General features: G+C 31.9%; 1 protein-coding gene across 1 annotated transcript; it reads right to left on the bottom strand.

The window, feature by feature from the left end:
• Positions 1-14,648: 14,648 nt before the first annotated feature.
• On the bottom strand, positions 14,649-24,882 carry LOC126771118 (zinc finger protein 883-like). Its single transcript, XM_050490851.1, has 8 exons — positions 24,677-24,882; positions 24,344-24,472; positions 23,944-24,262; positions 22,839-22,985; positions 20,067-20,193; positions 17,495-17,716; positions 15,840-15,948; positions 14,649-15,184 (listed from the first exon to the last, which is right to left on the bottom strand). Exons 1-8 carry the CDS (start codon positions 24,815-24,817, stop codon positions 14,711-14,713), a joined length of 1,668 nt encoding a protein of 555 aa, XP_050346808.1. The 5' UTR covers positions 24,818-24,882; the 3' UTR covers positions 14,649-14,710.
• Between the last annotated feature and the right edge of the window lie 516 nt (positions 24,883-25,398).

The following is a 25,398-nucleotide window of genomic DNA, read 5'->3' as shown; positions in this document are numbered from 1 at the left end:
AATGCATCTAAATGTTCGCATTTAAAGATTTCTTACTACCGCGAGATGTGTACAGTGTGTGGATGATTCTTAAGCAAAGAAATAAATATTTGATATATTTTTTCATTTTCGCTGTTTATAAAAAAACCTTTTTGTTTGTTTTTACGTTTAAGCCATTTATCTATTGTAGTGACTTAGCGTGGGATATTTTTGAAATAACGTGGGGATATCGTATTCTGTGAAATTTAACTCAGCACGGCAAACGCAGAGTCCGAGAGATGAAACGGGTGCGCTGTAGATGGCCATGGTTCACACAACATCAAAGGAAAGCGAAATACCTCACGCGATCAACAACGATGTTCACCTTGAGCTCGAGAGGGAATAAAATGTTTGTCCCCCTACATTGCTTGCTTATGCGAAGTTCCAATAGAGGCCTCGCAGAATGCTCTCTTCCTGCCCTGTTTTATGTACATAATTTATTCTGCAAATATATTGGTATACGATGATGAATAAGCGTAACCCTGATAGCATTCCAGAATAAACCATTAAAAGCGGTGACTTTTTCTATATAAAATTCACGTCTATGTTCAAACTGAAATTTAGAAAGCTGATTTATCTCGGCAAATAACTGCATATACAAAAACTTACCAAATTTAAAATCCCGCGACGACAACAAACACCCCCTTAAGGAAGTCAGCTGACACACATTTCGAGTCAATGAAGAAGTCATCTTTCTGGATTCAACGACGTCAAATGCAAACCAATATAAATGCATGCTGCAAATGAATATCACGAATATCATTTTTTAAATCCTGAAACGTAGATTGTGATGCCACCTGATAACGAACAAGCAGGCACATTATAATAACATTCAAATAAATTAAAGATAAGATACAACAAAGACACAGATAACACGTTTGTGAAGGTTAAAAAAACAATAAAAAAATCGTCTGACAGCAATAAGGGAGCAGCAGTATAGCAGTATAAAAATGTACCATTTGCTTAATACATAAAATACAATTCACTTAAATTTCAAAACTTATGATAGCGGGAGATTATATTTGAAGCTTTAAAAATAATGTAAAAAACAAGTAGTAATATTTATATCGAAATAAGCTTTTTTAAATAAATCCACATAATCTTGGAAACATGATGGAGCAATTTAAAAATATTAATATTAATAGAGATGTTTAAGATGTTTATAATTACACAACAATTAATTAGATACTAACAGTTTTGCGTTTTGAGAATTTTGTTTAATTATGTTTTTTTGCGTAAATCTATGATATATTAACATGACGCGAGCAATAGTTATATTATAGTATACCCATACTGATATTATGGTACTGATACCGTAAGAAGGTAGCGTCTAACGGCTAAATCATTATTCTTTACTTATTTGGTGTTTTTTTGTTTTTGTCCAGAGCACGCATCGAAATTGCGCTTAGAAGGGGAATTTGTGTTTCAATACTGTAAACTGTTTTCTTGAAAATTTCAAACATAATGTGGGTACTTTTTAAATCGTTTTTATTTTATACAAAACTGCTTCATCAATTAAACCTAAGTGCGCCCTTAAAACCAGCAATATTTCAGATTTCACCAGCCTGCCCGTTATTATTATATAATGAGTATAACTAAAAAAAAAAAAAGATTTATTATTTTATGTAAAAACATAAAATAATAAATCTTTTTTTTTCAAAGGCTTTTAACTTTGATCCGGATAGGTAACCAAAGTCAAAAGATAAGCAATTTATAATTTATAAATTTATATCTTTAATTTTTAATCATTCATTTAAGTTAACTCCTTTCAAAAACACAACAGCACAAAGTATTACTGTTTGTCGGTATTATACGAGGCGAAAAAACACTTACTTTACTTTACATCTGTATGACATACATTTTGTGTATGTCATACAGATATGCACTTGGGTGTATGCAACACTTATGTTATCATCAAAATATAATTGGTACCATTAAGATATCTTCTTTTGTTGTTGAAGTTAATTTTAAAAAAATAAGAGAAGAGACACGACGATAAATGTAATGAAATGTAGTTGAAGACATGTAACGGTTAGAATGGTGAGCGAACTGGTTTAATTACAGGCACAAGGGACTTCGCATCTTAGTTCCCAATCTTGATGGCACTTTGAAGATGAGAGAAATAATTAATGTTTTACAATTGTAATGCTTAGTTATTCCCAGGAGATAGTTACTTACACGTACCATTTGCTGAAAATATAGAAATGATTATAAATATTAATAACAGTATCATATTCATTCAATCTATAAATCGGAATTAATTTTATATTGCTTCAAATACATTCGTAACAATATTATCCCTCAAGCAATATATAGTGTAATACAAACCAGTCTCCAATTTAGGTAATATATTTATGTAATCTGAACATTAGCATTGTTCTAGCAACATGTCGTGGGAATACGTATCCTGTTCAAAGTTATCCCGAGGGTACAAGTTCTGGACATCGTTTAAAGTCAAAACTATTATAGCTATGAATTTGAAAGCGATATATACAAATGGATGTTCATATGTATATCTGTTTGAGATTAATAGGATTCGACACCGGTTAATCAATCACCATGAAAGTGCCACCTATAAGTATTTCTTAATGGAAAATGTTTTCATACAATCTATTTAATTGTAACTCACCACTAGATGATGCGGCACCACTTAAATTCCTTTCCCGTTCAACGGATCGCTATGACGTTTGATCAAAGGCAGGACAACGTCGGTCAGATTTTGGCCAGTTTATATAAATGTTTTGAAGTCAAATAAACATTTTCATCTATTTTATATTCAAAGAAAATTGGTGATGATGATGATTTCCTCCAGACGTTTCTGTCTTACCATTATTATTCAAGGCTAGCCAACTGAGCAGAATATATTATAGTACTTAATTGTGTGGCAAAACTCAGGGTGTGCATCCTCAATTTTCCCAATTTCATAGTCCGATAGGGCGTCAACTGACACGGCCGATGGGCTTTCTTTCGTCTTTAACTTTCAAACTCAGCGCTCAAAATTTATTGACAGATAAAGTTTGTTTCTTGTCAAAAATCCTTTTGATGGCAACACCCAAGATTTTAAACATTTTACGAACGCTATATATATATATACAGAGTATGTAGCGCACATTAAAGATTTTATTAAGCGATATTTATCAAAATACACATAAGACTAATTATTATTATTCATCTAATAGTAGACACCATAGACACTAGTAAAAAGAATATCAGCCGATCGCGGAACCTGCCAACATGCCAATAATAACAGTGACTCACCTTCATTCCTGAGAAATATAATCCATTGCGATAGAATAGCAGCTGGTACGTGGGCGGAGTCAACCAGGCGGCGGCAATAATTACAGTATACTAACGATCCTCAACTATTTTGCACGGGAGAAATAAGGATTTTGTAAATGGACTACATTTTTTGAATAATTACAATATACGAGTATATCTATTAATTAAATATAGGAATTGTATCAGACGTGATGAAACCCTACAATCCATACGTGTACCTGTTTGTCCCTTCCGTACCCTCAAGTTATTGTTCAAAGGAAATTTTTGTTTCTTTCTATGAATATCCAGGTCCCAAATACATATATAAATTTTAATAAATGTATAAAATATTATTCGAAAATATCGGTCTGCTCGCATATAATTCTCATTTGGTGCACATAAAAACTTGGTTATTATAAAAAAAACCTTGGTTATTATAAAAAAAAAATTTGAATTCAATGATTTTTATCAGATATTCAATATGCAATTACGCGTTACTTGATATTGATATTTGCTTTCAAGATTGTTGCCTATCTTTAGAGAAAATAATGACATTAATTGACCAATTCAATTATTTTACATATTATTCACAGCCGCTCATAAAATGAATTATAAGCACAAATTAAGCTTATGAAAGTCAGTGGTCTTCAACTATGAGTTGTGTGACCTAACAAGAGGATTTTGATTATAAAACAATTGAAAATTTTAGTGCTCCTAAAATAATACACTAAAATTTTCATATTTTTCTCCGTTTTTTATTTACCGCTGGAAAAACGCGTTACGCGTTTCCCCCACGGGAACAGTCGGGGTTATGTGGGGCTCGCTGGTATCCAAGGCGCCGAGTGTGCCCGTTTTGACAAGGAGCGCCACGGGATCGCTTTCGCATGCTACCGTGACTCTCTGACGGCTGGCCTGCCTTTACGAGCCTAATCATATTTTTCTCATCTGTCAACCGATTTTGATAGCTTTTGTGTAGACATTAAAAAAATCTATACATATTAATAAAAGAGTAACTGATCGCTGCCTGTACATGGAAGATATATGAGAAAAACTATAATCGGGGACCTTTACCAACGCAATACAATACCAACGCAAAACTAAAACTAACTAAATTGTTAGAATTTTTGTCTGTTTGTCTGTGCGTTTGTACACGCTAATCTTACAGACGGCTTAACTGACTTGATTGCGGTTTTCACTAATGTATTGAGGCAAATTAAAATTAAGTGTTTGTTTTATTTTAATCAGTTTATAAATAAAAAAGTTATGTCAATTTAAATATTAACTTTAGCTACTTATAACTTATACTCTGAAAAATTATGATGGTTGAAAGTTTATAGGAACAAAACAAAATTAAAAAATGGACAGTTTCAGAGATTATTTAGTAATTATGTATGCCAATCTAAATTGAGCTCAGATCTATAATATGATGATATATGGCTTAGTGTCTAATAAACGCTTCGAAATGAGATTAAACTTTTCTAATTTTGAATTTATTAAGGAAAGAAATGCATCATCAAATATTGGAGCGCCTAGTAAAGTTAAAGAATTCTTAGGCACTGTAATAATATTTGGGATTAAAAGGTTTAAATCACTTAAAATTTTGTTTTTCTTTCCTTGTGAAAGAGAAATAGGTTCTGAAAAATATAATGCAATTTAAAGTAAGCCCTATACTTTTAAATTTTTTTAAAGGTCTTTTAAGTCGTTAATGACAATTGTTACATCTCCTCCCAAAGAGCCATCATCGAGGTACCATAAAATAAATTTTGAATTTAATAATGAAATTATTGGATGTATAACCAAACTAAATATGGTGGGGCCAAGTGGGTCACCTTGCTGACAACCTACTGATGAATTAATTTCGTGCTCACCAAACAATAATTTTATAGGAGAACCATAACATTGCCACATATGGTCGAATATTTCTGGATTTTTTTTTTAATTTCTTTTAACATACCTCCCCGATCAACCGTGTTGAACGCATTCCGAACATCAATTTTGACGAAAATTTCATAATTATCGGATTCATATTAAATAAAGGTCATCTTATGCTGGACACACGTCATATAAACGCACCTACGCGTATATGCGATGCATATATAAAGCGCGCCGATTGCGGCACTCTGATTGCAGATGATTCAAAATCGCTTTCTTCGTATCGCTACCAACTCGCCATGGTACATACGTAACGTTGACCTTCACAAGGACCTCAAAATCGATTCGATCGCTAAGTATCTCAAAATGCTCTCTACGGCGTATTTTGAGAGAGCTAAACGACACGGCAATCCGCCGATAGCACAGGCCTGCTCATATACCTCCCTCAGAGGTAACCTCCCGCACAGACTCAGGCGTCCAATGCACGTCCTTAATGACAAAGACGACAGCATAACTGTCGCAAACGCTCCCTTCGTAGGGAAAACACTACACAAGACACATATACACCGTTTCCGCCGGCGGAAACGAGGTCCCAGATTTGCGACATCGCGAAATCGGTCGTGATCTAGTATGGTGCTTCGTACAGAAGCGCTTCCCTCCCCTCCGACTACGTCCTGAGCCGAGGTGCGATCTCGTAGGAGACATCCTCAGGATGGACGTCATGTAGAGCCCGAAACGGCTCGAAATTCAAGGCGGAGTCTAGTACTCGCCCCAACGCCCGGTGACGCTGTAAAGGCCAATAGGGCCAACAGCACACATTCACTCAGGAAAAAAAAAAAAAAAAAAAAAGGCACTCTGAGTTATTTGGTAACAGGGACCTAGTAAACCTCTCTCTGTATTCGTTTGTAAAGTATTTTGTTAAGTTAAGGTAGTAAGTAGCTTTTTAAAAAAAAAAAAACTGTACATATTACGGATTAAAAAGAAATATAACAATACATGTAATACACATTTCTTATGTTTTTCGAAACTATGTTTAAATTTAAATTTTTGTACTTTTTTAATAGAAAAAACTGATAGAATCTTTAAACTGAACTAGATATTGCTCGCGTAATTATAGGCAAAGTATGAATGGTTGTATGGAAATCTGTGATTTTAAAGTAAGAAGCATGAATTGTCATTTTGAATGAAAATGAAAAAAGTATATTACGAGGTTTTTTGTCATCAGTGAACTTGCATCACTGCAAGTTCACTTTCACTGTAGTGCCTGAAGTTTGACTTAATATATTTTATAGTTGTCTTCCGATCTACAATGCTGTATTCCAAAATGTTCAGATGAAACAAAACTATTTAACTCACTGAAAACTTTATTTACCTATACAAATATCATAAAGCTGACGAGTTTATTTGGTTGAACGTGCTGGTTCGAATTGAAAAAATATTTTAGTTTTGGATAGCCTATTTACGAGAAAAGCTACAGGATATACAACGCTAGATGCTACGATCAATAGCGGAGCGGAGCAGCAATGAAAAATACTGTACTTTTTATAGTTTTAACATATTTGAACAGGTAGTTGAGTAGGATTTTTTATAGAAAAAATAGGCGGACGAGCATATGGGCCACCTGATGGTAAATGGTCACCAACGCCCATAAACATTGGTATTGCAAGAAATATTAACCATCGCTTAAATCGCCAATGCACCACAAAGATGTTATGTCCCTGTAATTACACTGGCTCACTCATCCTTCACACCGGAAACCAACAATACCAAATACTGAAGTTTTGCGGTAGAATATCTTATGAGTGGATGGTACCTACCCATTAAAGCTTGCACAAAGCCCTATCACCAGTGAACATGAATGTCTGTTAGAAAATATTCATACTTAATTATTTGTTTTCGCTTTTTAAAAACCTTCGCAAATTAAAGTTTATAGGTTATGTTATTTTTTCAAGTTTGTAAAGCTGTTTTTCTCATGACCAATTGTATGTTGCTGTAAACCAATAAATACTTATATCCCACGACAATAAAAATAAAAATGTTGTGTATTCTGAAATACGATAAGTCTGCTCTTAGTGATTTCTTTAAGTTATACGCGTGTGAAACCGCGAGCACAGCTAGTTGGAAATAAAATTATTTCTACTTTTATTTGCAACATGATAGATACATGTAACACATATATATGGTCGTATTTCGACCACAAAGCTAACACTGATTACATTAATTATTTGATTAAGACACATAGACATTAGATTAAATTGACAAAGTCATAAGTTAAAAATACATTTTTCGTTTACCAAAAACTTGAGTTTGTTATTTCATTATATATTTTTAAGAAGAAAATTGTACAAATATAAAGCTTTCAATTACTTGTATCGTAAAATAAACTTTATCTTTCTCCGAAAATAAAAATAAGTAAGTATAGAACACCGCAATTTTTTCTTCATCTAAAAAAGGAAGAGAAGCATAAGTTTAAACCAAACTGGCACATACGTGTTGTTATTCCTAGACTTACCACACGTACACATACCAAATTTCCCTTCATATCAAATAACGCTGGCATTTCTTATTCGCATTCCGCATATAATCTGTTTATATTCATGACGGTGCGATTATAACAGAAGATTTAAAAAAAAGTTATATCGGGTTTTGTTTTTTGGTAAATTTATACCAAAACGCAAGTTTATAATTTCATTTTGATTTCAAATTTCACATCAAAATATAGGATAAAATGGCGTTACATAAAGTTCTAATATAAGGCACCAATCATTTGACCGCTTCAATACAGAGTACAGCTTTCATCTAAAACTAAACTATTTAAAGCGTTTTTTTTTAAATAAAATAAGCAGTCAAACTGGCTAATTGATCAGCCCACGATACGTGATCATCACCACCCAAAGATATTGGCACTGTAAGAAATATTAACGTCGTCAATGCACCACCAACTCTGGGATCTAAGATGCGAGCTACAATGTAATGTATGTCCCTTGTGCCTGTAGATACACTTACCTCTCTCACTGAATTACCGACTGACCTTCAAACTGGGACACAATTGTACTAAATATTGCTTCTTGGCGGTATAATATATGATACCTACCGAAAAGTGCTTACATAAAGCCCTACCACCAAGTAAAATATTAATTAATAACATATTCCCACTAATGATAATTTCCTTGCTTATATAATTTTAATGACGATTTAAATTAATGACAAAATAAAATGCACGCAATGTCTGACATAGACAGTGTCAAGGAATCAGCGGAACAAGTTTGTTTAATGATCACACGTCAACAGCTAATTCATTATGTTAACGAGACACTGCGGTCGGCAGTGATAGATTACTCCTTTTGACGTTATATGGGCACATGCGAACAAGTAGAAAAGCGTTATAATACAAAATTGTAATGCAAATACAAGATTTAATAGTATATAAGTTGCGCGCAAAGGGATGGTATTAATTTTTAACAAAAGTGTAGGGGTTTAATTAGATAAGGAAAACATTGACAATAAAATTCAATATTATTGGACATAATAATTTTATCATTTAATCTGTTTAAGATTACCAATTTATTTTTGTTCGTTGTGACACATAACTCCTAACTCAAAAGATTAACTCGATAAAAGACTCCATACTCGGTAAAATATATATATTTGTTCTATGTGTAAGATATATTTACAAAAAAAAGAAGTACATACTGATGAGTAACTTCCTAAAATGAACTGTCAATGATATTGTAAGCTTAATGTTTCTTGTAATATTTTATAATCATACCTTATGGTGGATAGAAGTTATTCTATTACAGTACCATCGTTAAAATATTAATATAATATTTTAAACCTTTAAAAAAAATTACAAACACATGAAGGTAGAATAGCTCTTGTATTTATTTGGGCTCCCAAAAATTTTTTGACAGAAAATATGCATAAAACAAAGTTTTCAATAATACTTCGTATCTTTACGTGTGGGAGTAAAGTTATCTTAATGAGCTCGTGTTATTAAGGGCAGAATTCGAAATAGGGACAGTTGTTTTAGTTTAGAACTCATTATCAAGACAAAACATTCACATGACCTTGTTAACAGGAGCTAAAACACATTTTATTGGATTTACCGTTTTTCTTTAGTCACGTATAGTGTCGTAGAAATTTGTTTTCATTATTTATTATATTGTATTAAATAAAATTGTTCGATTTCGTGTTCTTAATTGCGGCCTGTACTGTATCTACTTATCAGCAGCCGCCCTCGTTCCATCGCCAGACTTGGTTGAAAAAACATAAATGTTTTTACTAATATGTATTTACTTACATACCCACAGTTTTCTATTTTAGAGGCTGGTTTATTTTTTTATTTTTATATATGATTATATTTTATATTATAATTTATAGATTCAATAAATTTTGTCATTATTTTTTAACCCTTTGTCGAAATTACCTGACCTGAACTCTTTTAACGATAAGAATTCCTTGAGTAAGGTAAGTAAGGTTTACATGTTTACAACGTTATATTGCACAATTTACGCACATAAAAAATAAATCGAAAAAAAAAGTGTTTTTACTGACAGTATAAAATAAGATATTTAGTATCTAGAAAATTAACGAGTTTTCAAAGTGCACCATTACAATTTCCCTAAAACAGATTTTTCTGAACAACAAAAAACAGTTAAATTGATTCATGATAATCTGAAACAGACCCCACACCTTGCAGCTATCAACCAATTACGTTTAGACGTAACTGGATATCATGAACCTGATTACCTTTCGTACATAATAAAGTGGATCAGTTACCCGGATTTAATAGGGATTTTTGATATAAAACAGTAACAAAATTTTAATACAGCGTTGGAAATATGTTTTAATTCATTTTTAGAAATGTAATCTAGCTTAAAATAACATAAGCTCGTAATTTATGTCAAAGTCAAAAATCTTAATTCAATATAGAAGCGTTACACTTACTTATTGATTGTCATAAATCTACCACCGGTTCGGAAATAAACACCTCAGACCTGAGAAGAACCGGCGAAAAAAACTCAGCGAGATTCTTTTTTATATAACTCATCCTATACAATTACAAGTATTATAAAACAATAGCAGAATAATATATAATTTTAAAATCAATACAAATATTTTTCTACTTTGACACAATTGTATTGTAACTTAAGTACACTACAATACAAGTGAATAGAAACACGTATAAGCGTCATTTGTCACATTCGACCAAATAAATCGAATCAAATATGTCTTCCACATTACCGTGAATGAAAAATAAATGTAATTACGTGAACTTACACCCCCCCGTTAGATTCCACCATTGAATTTGCATAATGTATGTATATCCGACAATTTACAACAGAGCATTGTGGCGGATCATGCTTCCAATCCTATTAGTGAAAATCCTTCATCGCAATAGAATATCTACAGGTTCTACAAGTTTTTAAGTTTCCTGGATATCATCATCATCATTATCGTCATAAAATATACATTATTTAAGGGTATTTTTATTGCTTTAACAAAAGACGTCAGCTTTAACTGATGGTAGGGCATTGTACATCAGTTATTTTACCGCCACATTTAAACACCAATACATTGTAAGGTAAGTATGCCAGTTTCAGGCTTAAGGGACATCATATATTAGACCCAATGATTGGTGGTACATTTACGGCGTGGTTTATACTCCCTGCTGTGTCAGTGTGTATATACGTAAGGCTACCACGTATCAGACAACCCTGTTTACTCTCTGTACTCTGTCTGCTTTCCAAAAAGAAATAAATCACTATTCAAATCGCTTTCGTCATTACGATCTCACAAATCTAGACTATTAGAAATGGACTCAGTTTTGTTAAAAACATATTAGACCAACATATATAAGGACACTTTTCAGTCTTTAGTCTTTATATCGTACATTTTTAAATAACATATATAATAGAAATATTAGTTTTACCTCTTAATTACTTTAAAAAAGCACGAAGAATTTAAAAAGTATTTTTAATTAAACTTAGATGAACGAATTTTAATTTAAAAAATTCATACCCCGACGCTGTTCGCGTCCGATTGCAAATACCAACTAAAATAGGTTGAATAAAGTTATTTTAGGGGTGATTTATTCCTCTACTTTTAAACTTTACTTATAAAGAGGTGGTCCTTTACCGAAACTTCTCAATATATTTATTAGGAATGATTAAATATTGTTGTTAGTAAGTTGGCATGTGAGCTTAGAACTTATAAACAATATTTTAATGGAGTTTGAATATGAGTTTTTTTAATGCTCCGATTCTAAATAATACCAATAATATATTATATGATAAATTTTGACGGCCCACAGGTTTTTTTCATAACTTTATTGTAAATTATTTTTTTTCATAACTTTATTGTTTACTGGTGGTAGTACTTTGTGCAAGCTCGTCTAGGAAGGTACAACCCACTCATCAGATATTCTACCGCAAAACAGCAGTACTTGGTATTGTTGTATTTCGGTTTGAAGGGTGAGTGAGCCAGTGTAATTACAGGCACAAGGGCAAAAGGCAAAAGGCACAACACATAACATCTTAGTTCCCAAGGTTGGTGGCGCAATGGTGGTGTAAGCGATGGTTAACATTTCTTACAATGCCAATGTCTATGGGCGTTGGTGATCACTTACCATCAGGTGGCCCATATGCTCGTCCGCCTTCCTATTCTATAAAAAATATATCTTTTAACATATAATTTTCAAATGACACATCCAAACTTCATAATGTAAATCATTTTTTATTTATTTAAGAATAAAAACTTTAAATTAATATATTTTTATTTTAATAAGGATTAATACTATGGGACAAATATATAAAACTAAAGATATTGTAGATCTAACTTTTTTTTAATATTACTATAATGACTTTTATTTTACCGAAATAGATGAAAATATTTAATTTTGGAATTAAGTTAACATTAAACCATAATTATCAAAACATGATACCTAAACAATATGTTGAGCGGGTACTTATAACTTACATAGTGGTATCGATTACAGCAATTATTATGATTATCGCTCGGGTGTAATGTCTAAACGATCGAGTTAAGTTAGCTCGGTTTCTGCGTAGATACGTCAAACTGAATTTGTGGTCATGTACGAGTCCACGAATAGAGGGTAGTTTTGATATAGTATATTAAATAGATATCAACACTTTCAGGGCCAGTACACTAGACACAATAGCGCAGTAATTCTTGGTTAGTTATGACGTCTATAGGCGTTTTGTCCTAGAAAATATAAAGCCGAAAGCTAAACCTAGGTTTAAATTTAAGAGCTTTTTGAAGGCAACTTCTGGATTAGAATAGAACAAGGGCTCTAATAATAAAACCTATCTAAAACACATTTTTAACAAAATAAATATATATATATATACATAAACTAAAAATAAAAACCTTATCTAAATACAAAATTTGAGTCAAGTCGTTGAAGCCGGTTTTGAGATACATGAAATATATATACAAGAATTGGTTAAATATTATGAGTTATCTTAAAGTAACACATTTTATATTTAAAACTTATTAATTTTAAGTGCTTAAAAATAATGACTATTTAAATAACTTATTTCCTTACTTTTTGAAACAATATTATATAAAAAACCATGATTGCATAACTCAAAACTCTAATTAAAATGGCTTAAAATTTTGTTAATCACCAAAAAATACAGTACACCACTTACTATTCTAATTTAAAAAAAAAATACATTCAAATTCATGTCAAATGATAATCAGTGTATCATTTTACCTATTCGAGGACGAGCGATTGACGCCGATCGGAGTTTGCATTAAAAACACTGTTCAACAATGCTCCTGGTTAATTAAGTTTAATTTTGCATGGATTGATCTGTCGAATGGTCACACTATCTTGAATTGATTTTCATATATAGCCAACACTTGCTTCGTTTAGTCCTCAAAATACGAATAGGTATATATAGCTATTTATTTTTCTATGCGTTCTATTATGCAATATAAGCAAAAAAGTTAAAATTTCATTAACGGAAGATCGTATCGAACTTGACGTTACAAAGTAATTTCTAAACGAGCAGGATCATAGTGCCTAGGGCATTGCCTCCAGCCGAGCGAAGATTGCCGCACAGGGAAGGTTTGATTGGAAAAATGGTTGGAAGAAGTAGTCACGCGTACCGACATCGAGCCACACAAACTAAGCACTCTTTTGATAAAACGAAAGAAAAAAGTAAAACAAATATAAGTACCGTAATCAACTATCGAACCAGCTAAACTATGAAGAGGCTCAGTGGAGCTGCTTAAGGGCTTAGTAACTGCAGCGAATTACGTACTACGAGTATATACTAGTAAGGCTTTGTGAAAGCTCGTCTGGGTAGGTACCACCCACTCATCAGACATTCTACAGCAAAACAGCAATAGCAACAAATACTTGGTATTATTGTGTTCCGATTTGAGGGTGAGTGAGCCAGTGTAATTACAGGCACGAGAGACATAACATCTGAAATTCTATTGTTGGTGGCGCATTGGCGATATAAGCGAAGGTTAACATTTCTTACAATGCTTGTCCACCTACCCATTCTATAAAAAAAGAACCTAAAAAACACCTGTCCTTTTATTTAAAGTAGAGTGTCTAGAAGACATTTCAATTAAAACACTTAGGTACTTTTGAATCTCTTAATGAAACTAATTTGGGAATTTGATAAATCATACGGCTCTTTTAGTATTATCGTTCGCTCCAACTAAGTGACGTAATTAATTTAGAGTAATACTGTTCAATTATGAATTTTGTCGTTTAAGAGATATTTGTTTTTTTTTTGCGGTTCAAATAAAATACATATTATAACATACATTTTTTCTTGAAATAATTAATGTTTTCATGTTATATAATTTATTTTGTAATTAGAGAGAATATTCTGACAATTAAATGAGAGTAATACATTGTTTTTTTTTACAGTACAGTACAGTACAGTAACAGCCTGTGAATGGCCGTGAATGTTTGGGCTAAGGCCTCCTCTCCCTTTTTGAGGAGAAGGTATGGAGCTTATTCCACCACGCTGCTCCAATGCAGGTTGGTGAAATACACATGTGGCAGAATTTCAGTGAAATTAGACACATGCAGGTTTCCTCACAATGTTTTCCTACACCGTATAGCACGAGATGAATTATAATTACAAATTATGCACATGAAAATTCAGTGGTAAGCACCACTGAATTTTCGCGTTCACGGTTTGAACCCACGATCATCGGTTTAGATTCACGCGTTCTTACTATTCGGCTTACTGTTTTTTTTTTAAAGAATACTAACTGTAAAATACAAATTGATAAGATAAAAGTTAAAAGACCGAGAAATTATTAGATAAATCTTTTTAAGATTAAAGTTTCATACAAACTGTCTACAATAAATATATTAATTATAAATAAATAAAATTTTGATTTTATTTACATAAAGACATAGAAAACAACAAATCTACTCGAAAAATAAAACGAATATTGTTTGAAAGGAAAAATAAAATAAACAATGCATTTAAAATAGATTAATTTATTTAATACCATAATAATCAACGACATTCGTACAAAAACTGACACTTAAAAATGTACAAAACTAGTTTTCTGATTCTGCACCCTGAGAGCTTTTGTGTTGCTTTGCGTGTTCCAACAAAGTCTTCTTTTGATGAAAAGATCTCTCGCAGTGCACACATTTATACGCTCGGACACCCGTGTGAACGCTTCGGTGTCGCCTCAACTGCGTCGAGGTTGGAAAACCTTTGCCACAATCAACACATTTATGGGGCATAAAACCCGTGTGGCTCCTCATGTGTAGATTCAACTGCCCTTTGGCTTTATATCTCGATCCGCATACTGCACAAGTGTGAGGTCGTTCGCCGGTGTGCCAGAACATATGTTTTTTTAATACTTTCTGAGATACAAACGTCTTGGAGCAAACTTCACATATGAACGGCTTGTCTTTAGCGAGATTCCTCAAATGAAGATCTAATTTTGTCTGACTTTTGTACGTTTTGTCGCAATGGTGACATTTCACTGGATGTATTACGGTGTGTAAATTTTTTATGTGGTCCTAAAAATAAATATAGCGTAAATGTAAATATTTTATAATACATAGACTTAATATATAAGAAATAAGTCAGCACTTGGTGGTAAGGGATGGTTAATATTCCTTACAATGTCAATGTCTATGGGCGGTGGTGACCACATACCATCAGGCACACAAACTTTTGTTTAATATATGCTATATTAATTATCTGCATTGACTAATTGCCAATAAAATAAAGAACAATATACTGAACACTATGCGACTATAAATTCGCTTATAGCTTCAATAATTGTATCAATTAAAGTCATTTTACATCTAAATGTAGAGGTAAGTTTAAAATTGATTCGGTATGAACTCGATTAACACCGACCCGTTAAAGTGAATTACACCAATGGCGGACCCATTTATCAAAGGTTTTACAAAAACCAAAGCTACATCGATCAACAAAGATTATGTACAAAGTAGACGTTAAAAAAACATTATACATATATTTATTTAACATAGTATATTGTTTAACAATGTGTTTTAAAGATTCCGAGAGTAAGTAGCTATTGAAAAGCTATATTTTAAATCACATTTTAGAAACACAAGATAAGCGAAACCTTAAACAATAAATGCCCGCTTTGAAGAATAAAATATTGAGTTGAGGAAAACCACTTAAAATAAAAATGGGACGTACCTTTAAACCGGACATTCTCCTGAAACCCCTGCCGCATGTTTCGCAAACGAATAGCCTCACATCCGTGTGGTAAATCAGATGTGATTTGATTTCGTTCTTGTATAAAAATCTGCGAATATGAATTTTGACGGTGTGCTTTAAATTCAATATTATCAAAGCTGAAGATAAACTGGGTCATGACCTATCAGAATTAATTAGGTATTAAGGTCGATCGTAGACTCTGATATGCTTAGAGCCACCTGTTAATTATTTTAGACGTTAATAATATTAGTTGTAAAGCCAAAATATTTATATTCTCAAAATATTTATATTCACTGGTGGTAGGGCTTTGTGCAAGCTCGTCTGGGTAGGTACCACCCACTCATCAGATATTCTACCGCAAAACAGCAATACTTGATATTGTTCTGTTCCGGTTTGAAGGGTGAGTGAGCCAGTGTAATTACAGACACAAGGGACATAAAATCTTAGTTCCCAAGGTTGGTGGCGCATTGGCTATGTAAGCGATGGTTGACATTTCTTACAATCCCAATGTCTAAGGGTGTTTGGTGACCACTTATCATCAAGTGGCCCATATGCTCGTCCACCTTCCTATTCTATAAAAAAAAAAAAATCCGCAATTTCAAAACACTGCAATGATTCATTTACTTAAAGTTAATGTATATTTGCTAGTCATATTTTACTGCACGATTAATATTTTTTAATTTGTTTTTCTGTTCCAGTTATCTTAGTTAAATAATTGTTTATAAACCATTAATAACGTTAAAATGTTCGTATTTTTTTAAAATTTTAACTTCATAATCTGAGAATGAAGCTTCAAATATTATAGACGAAATAAAAAAAAAAAATTATCTGAATATATTTTGCGGCAACACTGCTCTGTCGCATGGATTATTTCACGAATTACCGAATAACGTTGTGGTCGTAAGAACATGAGTGACGTTGAACGCCCAGGACGTCCGAATGATAAGATAACAGACGATAATAGCAAAATTCACAATGTAATGTCAAGTAACCACAAAATAATTCAAGCCGGTACGAAAAAAAAAACAATTCAAAACAGTCGTCTTGTTCTAAGTCGTCTATTATAAGCATAATCCAAAGAATTTAAGGGCATCTAATTTTACTTTAATTATCATTATATATAAAAATATATATGTATGTTTGTTTAGTTACATAATTTCTGGATTATTAAATAAGAATGCTTACCGCTTATTTTTAAGTATCAAACAACTATAAATAACTTGTTTTTTCATATTTATAGTTCTTATGAATTGTATAGTGTAGTGTTTACGACACAAATTATTTATTAACTTATTTTTCTCCCCAACAATTTTTCTCAATTGATCATCTTGGAGCGTACAACTTAGGTAAATTACCCACGGATATTATTTTAGACTTTACTAGATACGAGATAAGGTTCAAAATTGATGGGTAGAAATGTAAATTATATTTTTATCCCGTCAAAACCAGAGTGAAGCGATATAACAGTATACATAGTATAGTGTTTTCGTTGGAAACATTTGAGTTAACGATGGACTTCCACCGTGATCAAGAAAAACAAATCGGTTTTTCCGCTATATATTAGTTTTACTCGTGAATTTCATGAGATTTTTATAAAGGAGAAAACCGGATCCAACCAATCGATAGTTACTTACTTCCTTCCACAGTGATCGCAAATAAACAAACTATTTTCGTTGTGAAGTCGTTCGTGTTTTCTCCAAGTATTGAATTTTTTAAAAGTTTTATTGCATACAGAACAAAGACCACCCGCTTTTTGTAAATGAACCGATCTGAAATGAAACTGAAGAGATGGAACCGAAGCCTTCTTCTTTTTACATGCATGACAGAATAATTTCATTTTGGGAGAATGTTGAAAACTGAAAAGAAAAATACGTGCTAGTCATTCATAAAAAAGAACAATTTATTGCATGAAAAGAAAAATCGTAACTTAATAAAAAAAATTATAATAACTATATTATATATAATAACTATAAAACAATTAATCAAACTTGTACTATGGATGACTGAAGAGCCGAGTATATTATTGATTATCTTTTGTTATTCAATGTAGTTTTTTCAAGTCAAACATTCGTTCGAAATGTTAAATTACAACCAACTTTATTACGACTGAATACAATTTTAATTTACTTATACAGAGTTAAAAGCCACTGGGTCGTTGAGCCTTCCAGCCGAAATTAAAAGACACGGCAGGATAACTTGCCGGTAAGGAATAGCTCGGGTAAAGAGGGCAACCCTGAGGCCCGTACCCAGACTGTCTTTTTTGGCCAGTCAGGAGGAACCCTCTCTCTCAGAATTAAAATCTTTAAAAAAAGTGTAAATGTCGTAGCTTGAGATTAATCACTGATACTTTATGGTACAAGGGGAGGTCCTAAAGTACGTGGGACGGAAGGGTTGTAAATAAAATAACAAAACTCTTTACATATGGGAATACTAACTTTTGTGACCCTTCAAAAATATTATTTGCCTTTGCCTACAAAAAATTATATTCAAATTAAAATTAAATATAAGTCACAAGTGGTTCGAACTCATTATTGTGTGAAGCAACTTTAGTATTGCGAACCGGCGCGTTATCTTACCAAAAGTAACACACCGTTAGAAAATTATCCTCGTACATTTTCCGCGATGAATTATTACGTTAATATAGAAGTGTCGTACATTATAACGATTGAGGCAACATTTTATAATATTATATAAAAAAAACTAGCAGTCACCTTTTCTACTGAATTTAACAATTTAAGGTTCTTAGGCGGTAGTATACCTTATTTATGCAATAGCTTAGCATAGACCTCTACCGCAAAACAACAGTACTTGTTATTGTTGTGTTCCGGTATGAAGGGTGAGTGAGCCAGTGTAATTACAGACACAAGGGACATAAAATCTTAGTTCCCAAGGTTGGTGGCGCATTGGCTATGTAAGCGATGGTTGACATTTCTTACAATCCCAATGTCTAAGGGTGTTTGGTGACCACTTATCATCAGGTGGCCCATATGCTCGTCCGCCTTCCTATTCTATAAAAAAAAAATCCGCTCCAAAAGTTAAAACTTAGTATATACTTTTAATGAATTACAATTTACATTAAAAATTAATTACAAAACCAATGCGCCACCAACCTTGAGAACTAAGATATTATGTCCTTTGTGCCTGAAGTTACACAGAAACTCTTGAACTGTCAGTAATATGAATGAAACTATTTCGAATAAATACTATTAATAGTAAAATAGTAGTAATAGTTAAAAACTTACCAAACGTAAACATTAATATACTCTATAAAAATATAAAAAAAAGCATTTCGAAATCAAGCGGATTTGTATCAAAGTATGTATGAATAATACCCACAAATTACTATTTCCCAACACTTCGACCGAGTTGAACATGTTTTACAGCAAATCCTTTTTAAAATCCAGTAAGTACTTTTTGCATAATCTACGTTGAACAGAATGCAAAATAAAAATGGTAATTTTATCGCTGTTGGTTCGACGAGCAAAATTTGTAAGATATAGAAATATCTAGAAAGCTATTTATATATCTAGTATTAAAATAAAGTATTCAGTGATTTTATTTTGCGAACAGAATTATTCGTCCTTTATCATAAATGATTTTGTCATCATAGATTATAAGCCGAAATGGCTCAGTGATCGTGGGTTCAAACCCGGGAAAGCACCACTGAATTTTCATGTGCTTAATTTGTGATTATAATTCATCTCGTGCTATACGGTGAAGGAAAACATCGTGAAGAAACCTGCATGTGTCTAATTTCACTGAAATTCTGCCACATGTGTATTCCACCAACTTGCGTTGGAGCAGCGTGGGGGAATAAGCTCCATACCTTCTCCTCAAAAAAGGGAGAGGAGGCCTTAGCCCAGCAGTGGGATATTCCCAAACTGTTACTGTAGATTATATGCATAACTAACACGGTGTCAAGTTAAAGTAAAAAGTAATTTTTTCTCCTTTTGAGGAAGTTTTGAGCTTATTCCGTCACAGTGCCACAACGTGTTGGTGAACATATATGTGGCAGGATTTCAATGAACATCACACACATCATCATTCACATCCGAGTACGAGATGAATTATAAACAAAAATTAAACATGAAAATGAAAGAGACCCTGAGTTTCAGACCACAATCATCGGTTAAGATTCACGCATTCTCACCCCTAGGCCATGTCGGATCAATGACATTAATTTATTAAAAATATGAATTATTATACCTATGTGTTACCATATCTGCAAAATCTCTGCCAAAATAATTGCATAATTGACATTGTAAATCATTGTTTGACCAATGTTCGTCCATGTGTTTCGTGATGTCGCTGCTAAGGGACGTATTACATAAACCTAAAACATTATTATCATTATTATTAATAATTTCTATACATATATTTGTGACGATTCACCCTCTTCATCGTGAAGTTCGTGACTGCTCATATAAACGTTATAAGAATCTATAACTTAATTTATTTAATAATTAGAATATAAGGGAGCTATAAAAAATTAATACGTATGATACAAACAATAAATTCAAAAGCAAAAGTTTGAGCAAAAAGAAATAATAAATTATCGTGAAGAGTATGATGAATAAGCACGAATGAGAGTCACTGGGCATTTTAATATTACAGATTACCTGTAATGGCTTTAGAAGTTTAGAGGTATATAAATTGGATACTGATATAATGATGTCCTTCTGGCCGATTTCGGTCACAGCGGCCAATCTCAAGAGAGATTAGCCAATGCGCACGACATATTATAGCACACGAGTGTGTACGCAAACATAGGTGCACTCTCTTTTCTCTCACTCTCATAATCCGAAGGGACGGCAATTCCACACGAGCCGCAAGATTTCAGGCGCAGGACCAACGGCTTTACGTACTTTCCGAGAGACATCAGGACATACAAACTGAGAATTTCCGACAGTAAAACTCATAACTTTTAATTGTTCCGACCTGGGGTTTGAACCCAGGACCTCGGAATCTGCGGCCTTCTATAGCCAATAGACCAACGACGGATTCAACGATATTTAGATCATATTGTGACAGAAGAATTGGTTCAGTAAGTGACATAATATTGAATGTCCACTAATATGCTTAGGCAAAATTAGTCCGCCTTTGGCGAAAATTGTTTTTTATAATTTCGAAATTTCCAGAACGAAAACGTTGAAACCAAAAACGTAACGTGCTTTCTTTTGCGACACCAGAACCGTACACAACATTAATCCTTCGAGCTGATTCTGCAGCACTGGTGCCACGGTAGAACTCGTACTCGTAAATATACCGATATATCATGTTTTCCATTGTGCGGTAATAAGCGACGCCAAAGAAAAAAATCATGAGGAAAAAACAAATGAATGACTGTTTTCAAAACTCAAATGTACCAGCTAAATTAATTTATAAATTTGAATTTGGAATTCTTAACCAAAGAGGAGATATTTCTGATTGACTGACCAAAGTGGTCAGTACGACAAAACGCTAATTTCATATGTAAGGACCTAATACTAAAAAAATTAAAACTATTTTCGATATTCGTATAATAATTGTATATAGTTAAAAACAAAAAGAGACTTTACTCCGCATTATCGTGTAAACGCGTAAAAAAACGTTGTCATGCCACTATTTTTTTTTTTCATTATTTATCAGTACCTATGAACCCTATAGTGTTTTCATTCAAATAAAATCGTTCGGAGCTTTTATTTGTAGAAATATATATGTAATCAAATAAAATATCTACTATAAATTTTATTAGCTAAGCTGATTATTGTGTTCGTTCGCAGTGGGATAAGCTTTACTGTTCCCAGAAGGTAGAACACAATACATCAGCTATATATTTTTCAGAAGATCAAGGACAAAAAATATAAGATAATTCTAACAAACCTGTTTCAAAAGTTCCACTAATTATGACAAAAATACCTTTTTATTAATTATTAATATAAATTATGCATTTTGTTTTTTACGCTGTATATAAAGTGAAATCTAAGCGATAAATCCACAATAAATAGTAAGTAAAGTAAAAAACTTTACTGCCTTGATAGATCCATGAAAATAAAGGTTTAACTGAATTTTCTTACTTTATCAGCAGTTTTCTTAATAAGCACTTTTTCACAGCAACTCATAATGTATTTACGAACATCGTGAGAAACTGCATGATCCGCAAAAAATATGTACGCATTTATTTATAGCCACACGTAAAAGAAGATTGGAAAAATTCGGCAGAATATTATATTTAAAGACGCAAAGAAAAAAAATAGATTGTCATGGAAATATATACGAAGTATAAACAATTTTGAAAAAATTTGTGAATAACATTATCGGTACCAATATATGAAACAAAGTTAGTTGGAAACCATTTTTATAATATTTTTATTTATTTATTTTTCTTTCAAAAAGTGCCAGGGTGTCCGGGTTAAGTGGGATTCTAACGCAAGAAAATCCCTTGATCAAAGAGGCTAAAAAACATTTCTTATGAGAATATCTGCACCTATTTCTACATCCAATGCTTGTGCATATGAACTTGTTAGCTCAGTATATTTATGTACATATACAGTAGTATATTTGAAGTAATTGTTTAAATAAAGAAATTCTGGTGAGATGAACTATGTTGTTAGTACGGATTTGCTTATGTATTCATTCGTTACTCTACCACCAAATATTATAGTAAAAATAACCGCCCGTAATTTTACTTATATTGGATATTACTTAGTACTTAGGGTAAGTGTTACAACAACACATTAATATAATATTTGGAAGGGCAATATAAGGATTATTTTATGCTTCTTACACTTTCAATGATCAGATAACAGAACAAAACTACACAACCTCAATATTAAATATAACTTACAGTTAATTAATATAAATATTTATTTAAATAAATAAATAGGACTCTGACTCATTTTGGTAAATAAGCTATACTGTATGTAAGCTTAATTGATTTGAAAGACACCCACGACGAGAATAAATAGAGAAAAATATATTAAATTTGTCAAAACTTACCACAAGTAGACAGTGACATTCGTTTTTTTTTAATTTTAGCATCTTCTAATTTTGTTGCTTTGTTTCTATCGACTTCTATATTTATACTTTTAATGTCGTTTTTGTAACATACATTCATCATATGCGTCACTAGCCATTTGTGATTTCCTAAAAGATCATTTATCAAAAAATAATAATAATAATAAAATTCTCTTTCGAGGACAATAATGTTTACATTTGATGGAGACAGGAGCCCAAACTAGGTTGCCCTGCACTAAGGATCTCCTGGCTCCCCCTCGTGGGTTAGGAATTATTTATTTGTTTAATTTTATAGTAAACAGGACAAAGACAAAAGCTTTTACAATATTTTATCTAGTAATAAGTACTTATGCTAATAGAAATAAAAAGATAATGTATGCTTGTGAATATGTGTGTGTTAGCGCATGTGTATATATGTGTGGGATTTGTGTTTATGCTATAGGTGAGTAGATTCAATAATATATGAACACGCTACTTATTTAACACAATTGTAAGTTTATTATTAATATATGAAATTAATAATTTTTCTGTCTCTTTATAGACCAGTTTTAAAAGCCAGTTAGTAAATCTTCTCTTACATGCGAATTATAGTAAATTTGAAGTAGAGAGTAATTTATTTAATTTATTCTGAAGCCTTGCTGCTTTAAAATCATAGAACTTTTGGGCAAAAAAAGTTTTAACCATCACAGTTTACGTACTTTACAGGATCTTCTTGAGCCAACTATATCAATTAGTGAGGCCTTAATCATGGAGTGTTTTTAAAACGGTATTTAATATGTAATTTTCTGATGGCCAGTACAATATTCAGAAGGAAAAAAAATTATATTTATATCTTTTTTTGGTTTGAGTATTACAACACCTTATACCAACAAATTTAGTTACATTCATTAGCTACACCAATTAAAAAATGTATTTACAATTAATGTATCTAATAATATATCAGAAATGTAATGTCAGGACAACCATCAGATGAACTTAATAATTAAAATTTATATAAAAGTATATATAGTTTTGTGCACAACACAAAAAGGTAGTTTTTTTAATTAGTTTGTAATCATATTATATATTTCTTAACATGTAAACTTACTGTATTCCTTCTTACATTTTTCACATTGATGTTTTTTTGTAAATGCGTTTTCATTTACTTCTAAATTTCCTTTTTCATCATTTATATAACTTTCAACATTTATTCTTTGGTCATTATTATTATCGCTTTCAACTAGACTTTTATCAATAATTATGGTATTTACAATATTTTTTTTCTCTGAATCACAATTACGTTGAGAAAAATCATGTTTAGCTTTTTTATTGTCATATTCAAAATGTACATTAAAGTGTTTCTCTTCATGAAATATATTTTCTGTATCTTCAGATTTTATAAACTCCTCTTTTACTACATTGGGTTTCTAAAAAAATTATTGGTATTTATACTCTACTAAAATGAATAGAATTTAAAGTTCATCATTTATTATACAATTGAGACTTACCTGAACATCTTCACATAATGATGTCCAATGCTCTTCGGATTCTAGACACTTTTGTTTAAATTTTACATAATTGTTTATATTATCTGCGCACTTAAAACATAACCTTTTTGGTGGACATTGGATGTTAATCTACAAATTAAAGTTGTAATGTTTTTGTAAACTATCTATTTAGCATAGTTATTTGTTGTTATAATTATGAGATAATTTTAGTAACCACCAAGTATGTGCTGACTTATGACTGATATTTCAATTTAATATTAAAAAAATATTGCAGTCTATAAATAAAGATAATATTCTTGGACTTTGCATGGTTTTAAAATTAATAATACTTACAGATATACCAACACAATATTCAAACCACTGTAGTACGTTTTGGTCTTTGGTAAGATCTATTCCTCCAGTTGTGTTATTATCCAAGCAAATACGACATGAGTTCGCACAAGTTAATAGCTTATGGTGAAACGAAATCGACATTTTTGATATATTTTGTTTTTTATTTTTATCTTCGTATCAATATTGTATGTAAACAAACTTCTACCTTGCACAGTTATGTCAAATGTCAGAAAAGCGACTGTCAAATATGTACGTCAGTAAGTTCTTACAAATTGTAACAGATTATATAATAATATTATTGTAAGATACTAACGAACTAAAATTATTGATAAATTATTTCAATTAATTGTTACCACAAACTATTGTATTAATTATAATAATAGTGCACTCTTTTAACTTTATAAGGTATATAATAAATGTGAAGCTTTGTATACTATAATTATAGCCTGTAATTATTTCTAGTAAAAAATAAAATGTTAGATATAATCGTGCAACTCAAGATTGCTTAATTATATTTCAGACATAAGTTCGCGCGCTTTATCATTGAGCTTATAAATGTAATGTAAGTTATTGCAAATATATATAACTATATTTTTATATACAATAGGAAGGCGGACGAGCATATGGGCCACCTGATGGTAAGTGGTCACCAACGCCCATAGACATTAGCACTGTAAGAAACGTTAACCATCGCTTACATCACCAATGCGCCACCAACCTTG

Source organism: Nymphalis io, chromosome 10, assembly GCF_905147045.1.
Source record: "Nymphalis io chromosome 10, ilAglIoxx1.1, whole genome shotgun sequence".
NCBI lineage: Eukaryota > Metazoa > Arthropoda > Insecta > Lepidoptera > Nymphalidae > Nymphalis > Nymphalis io.
This window is presented reverse-complemented; position numbering and strand designations above follow the sequence as displayed.

What these genes read in the sequence shown, in the direction of transcription:
- LOC126771118 (XM_050490851.1), bottom strand. Translation starts at nt 24,817, where the DNA reads ATGTCGATTTCGTTTCACCATAAGCTATTAACTTGTGCGAACTCATGT. An exon ending in AATGTCACTGTCTACTTGTG is followed by an intron (nt 20,194 to 22,838) that starts GTAAGTTTTGAC and finishes ATAATGTTTTAG; the next exon opens with GTTTATGTAATACGTCCCTT. An exon ending in TGCGATCACTGTGGAAGGAA is followed by an intron (nt 15,949 to 17,494) that starts GTAAGTAACTAT and finishes TCATATTCGCAG; the next exon opens with ATTTTTATACAAGAACGAAA.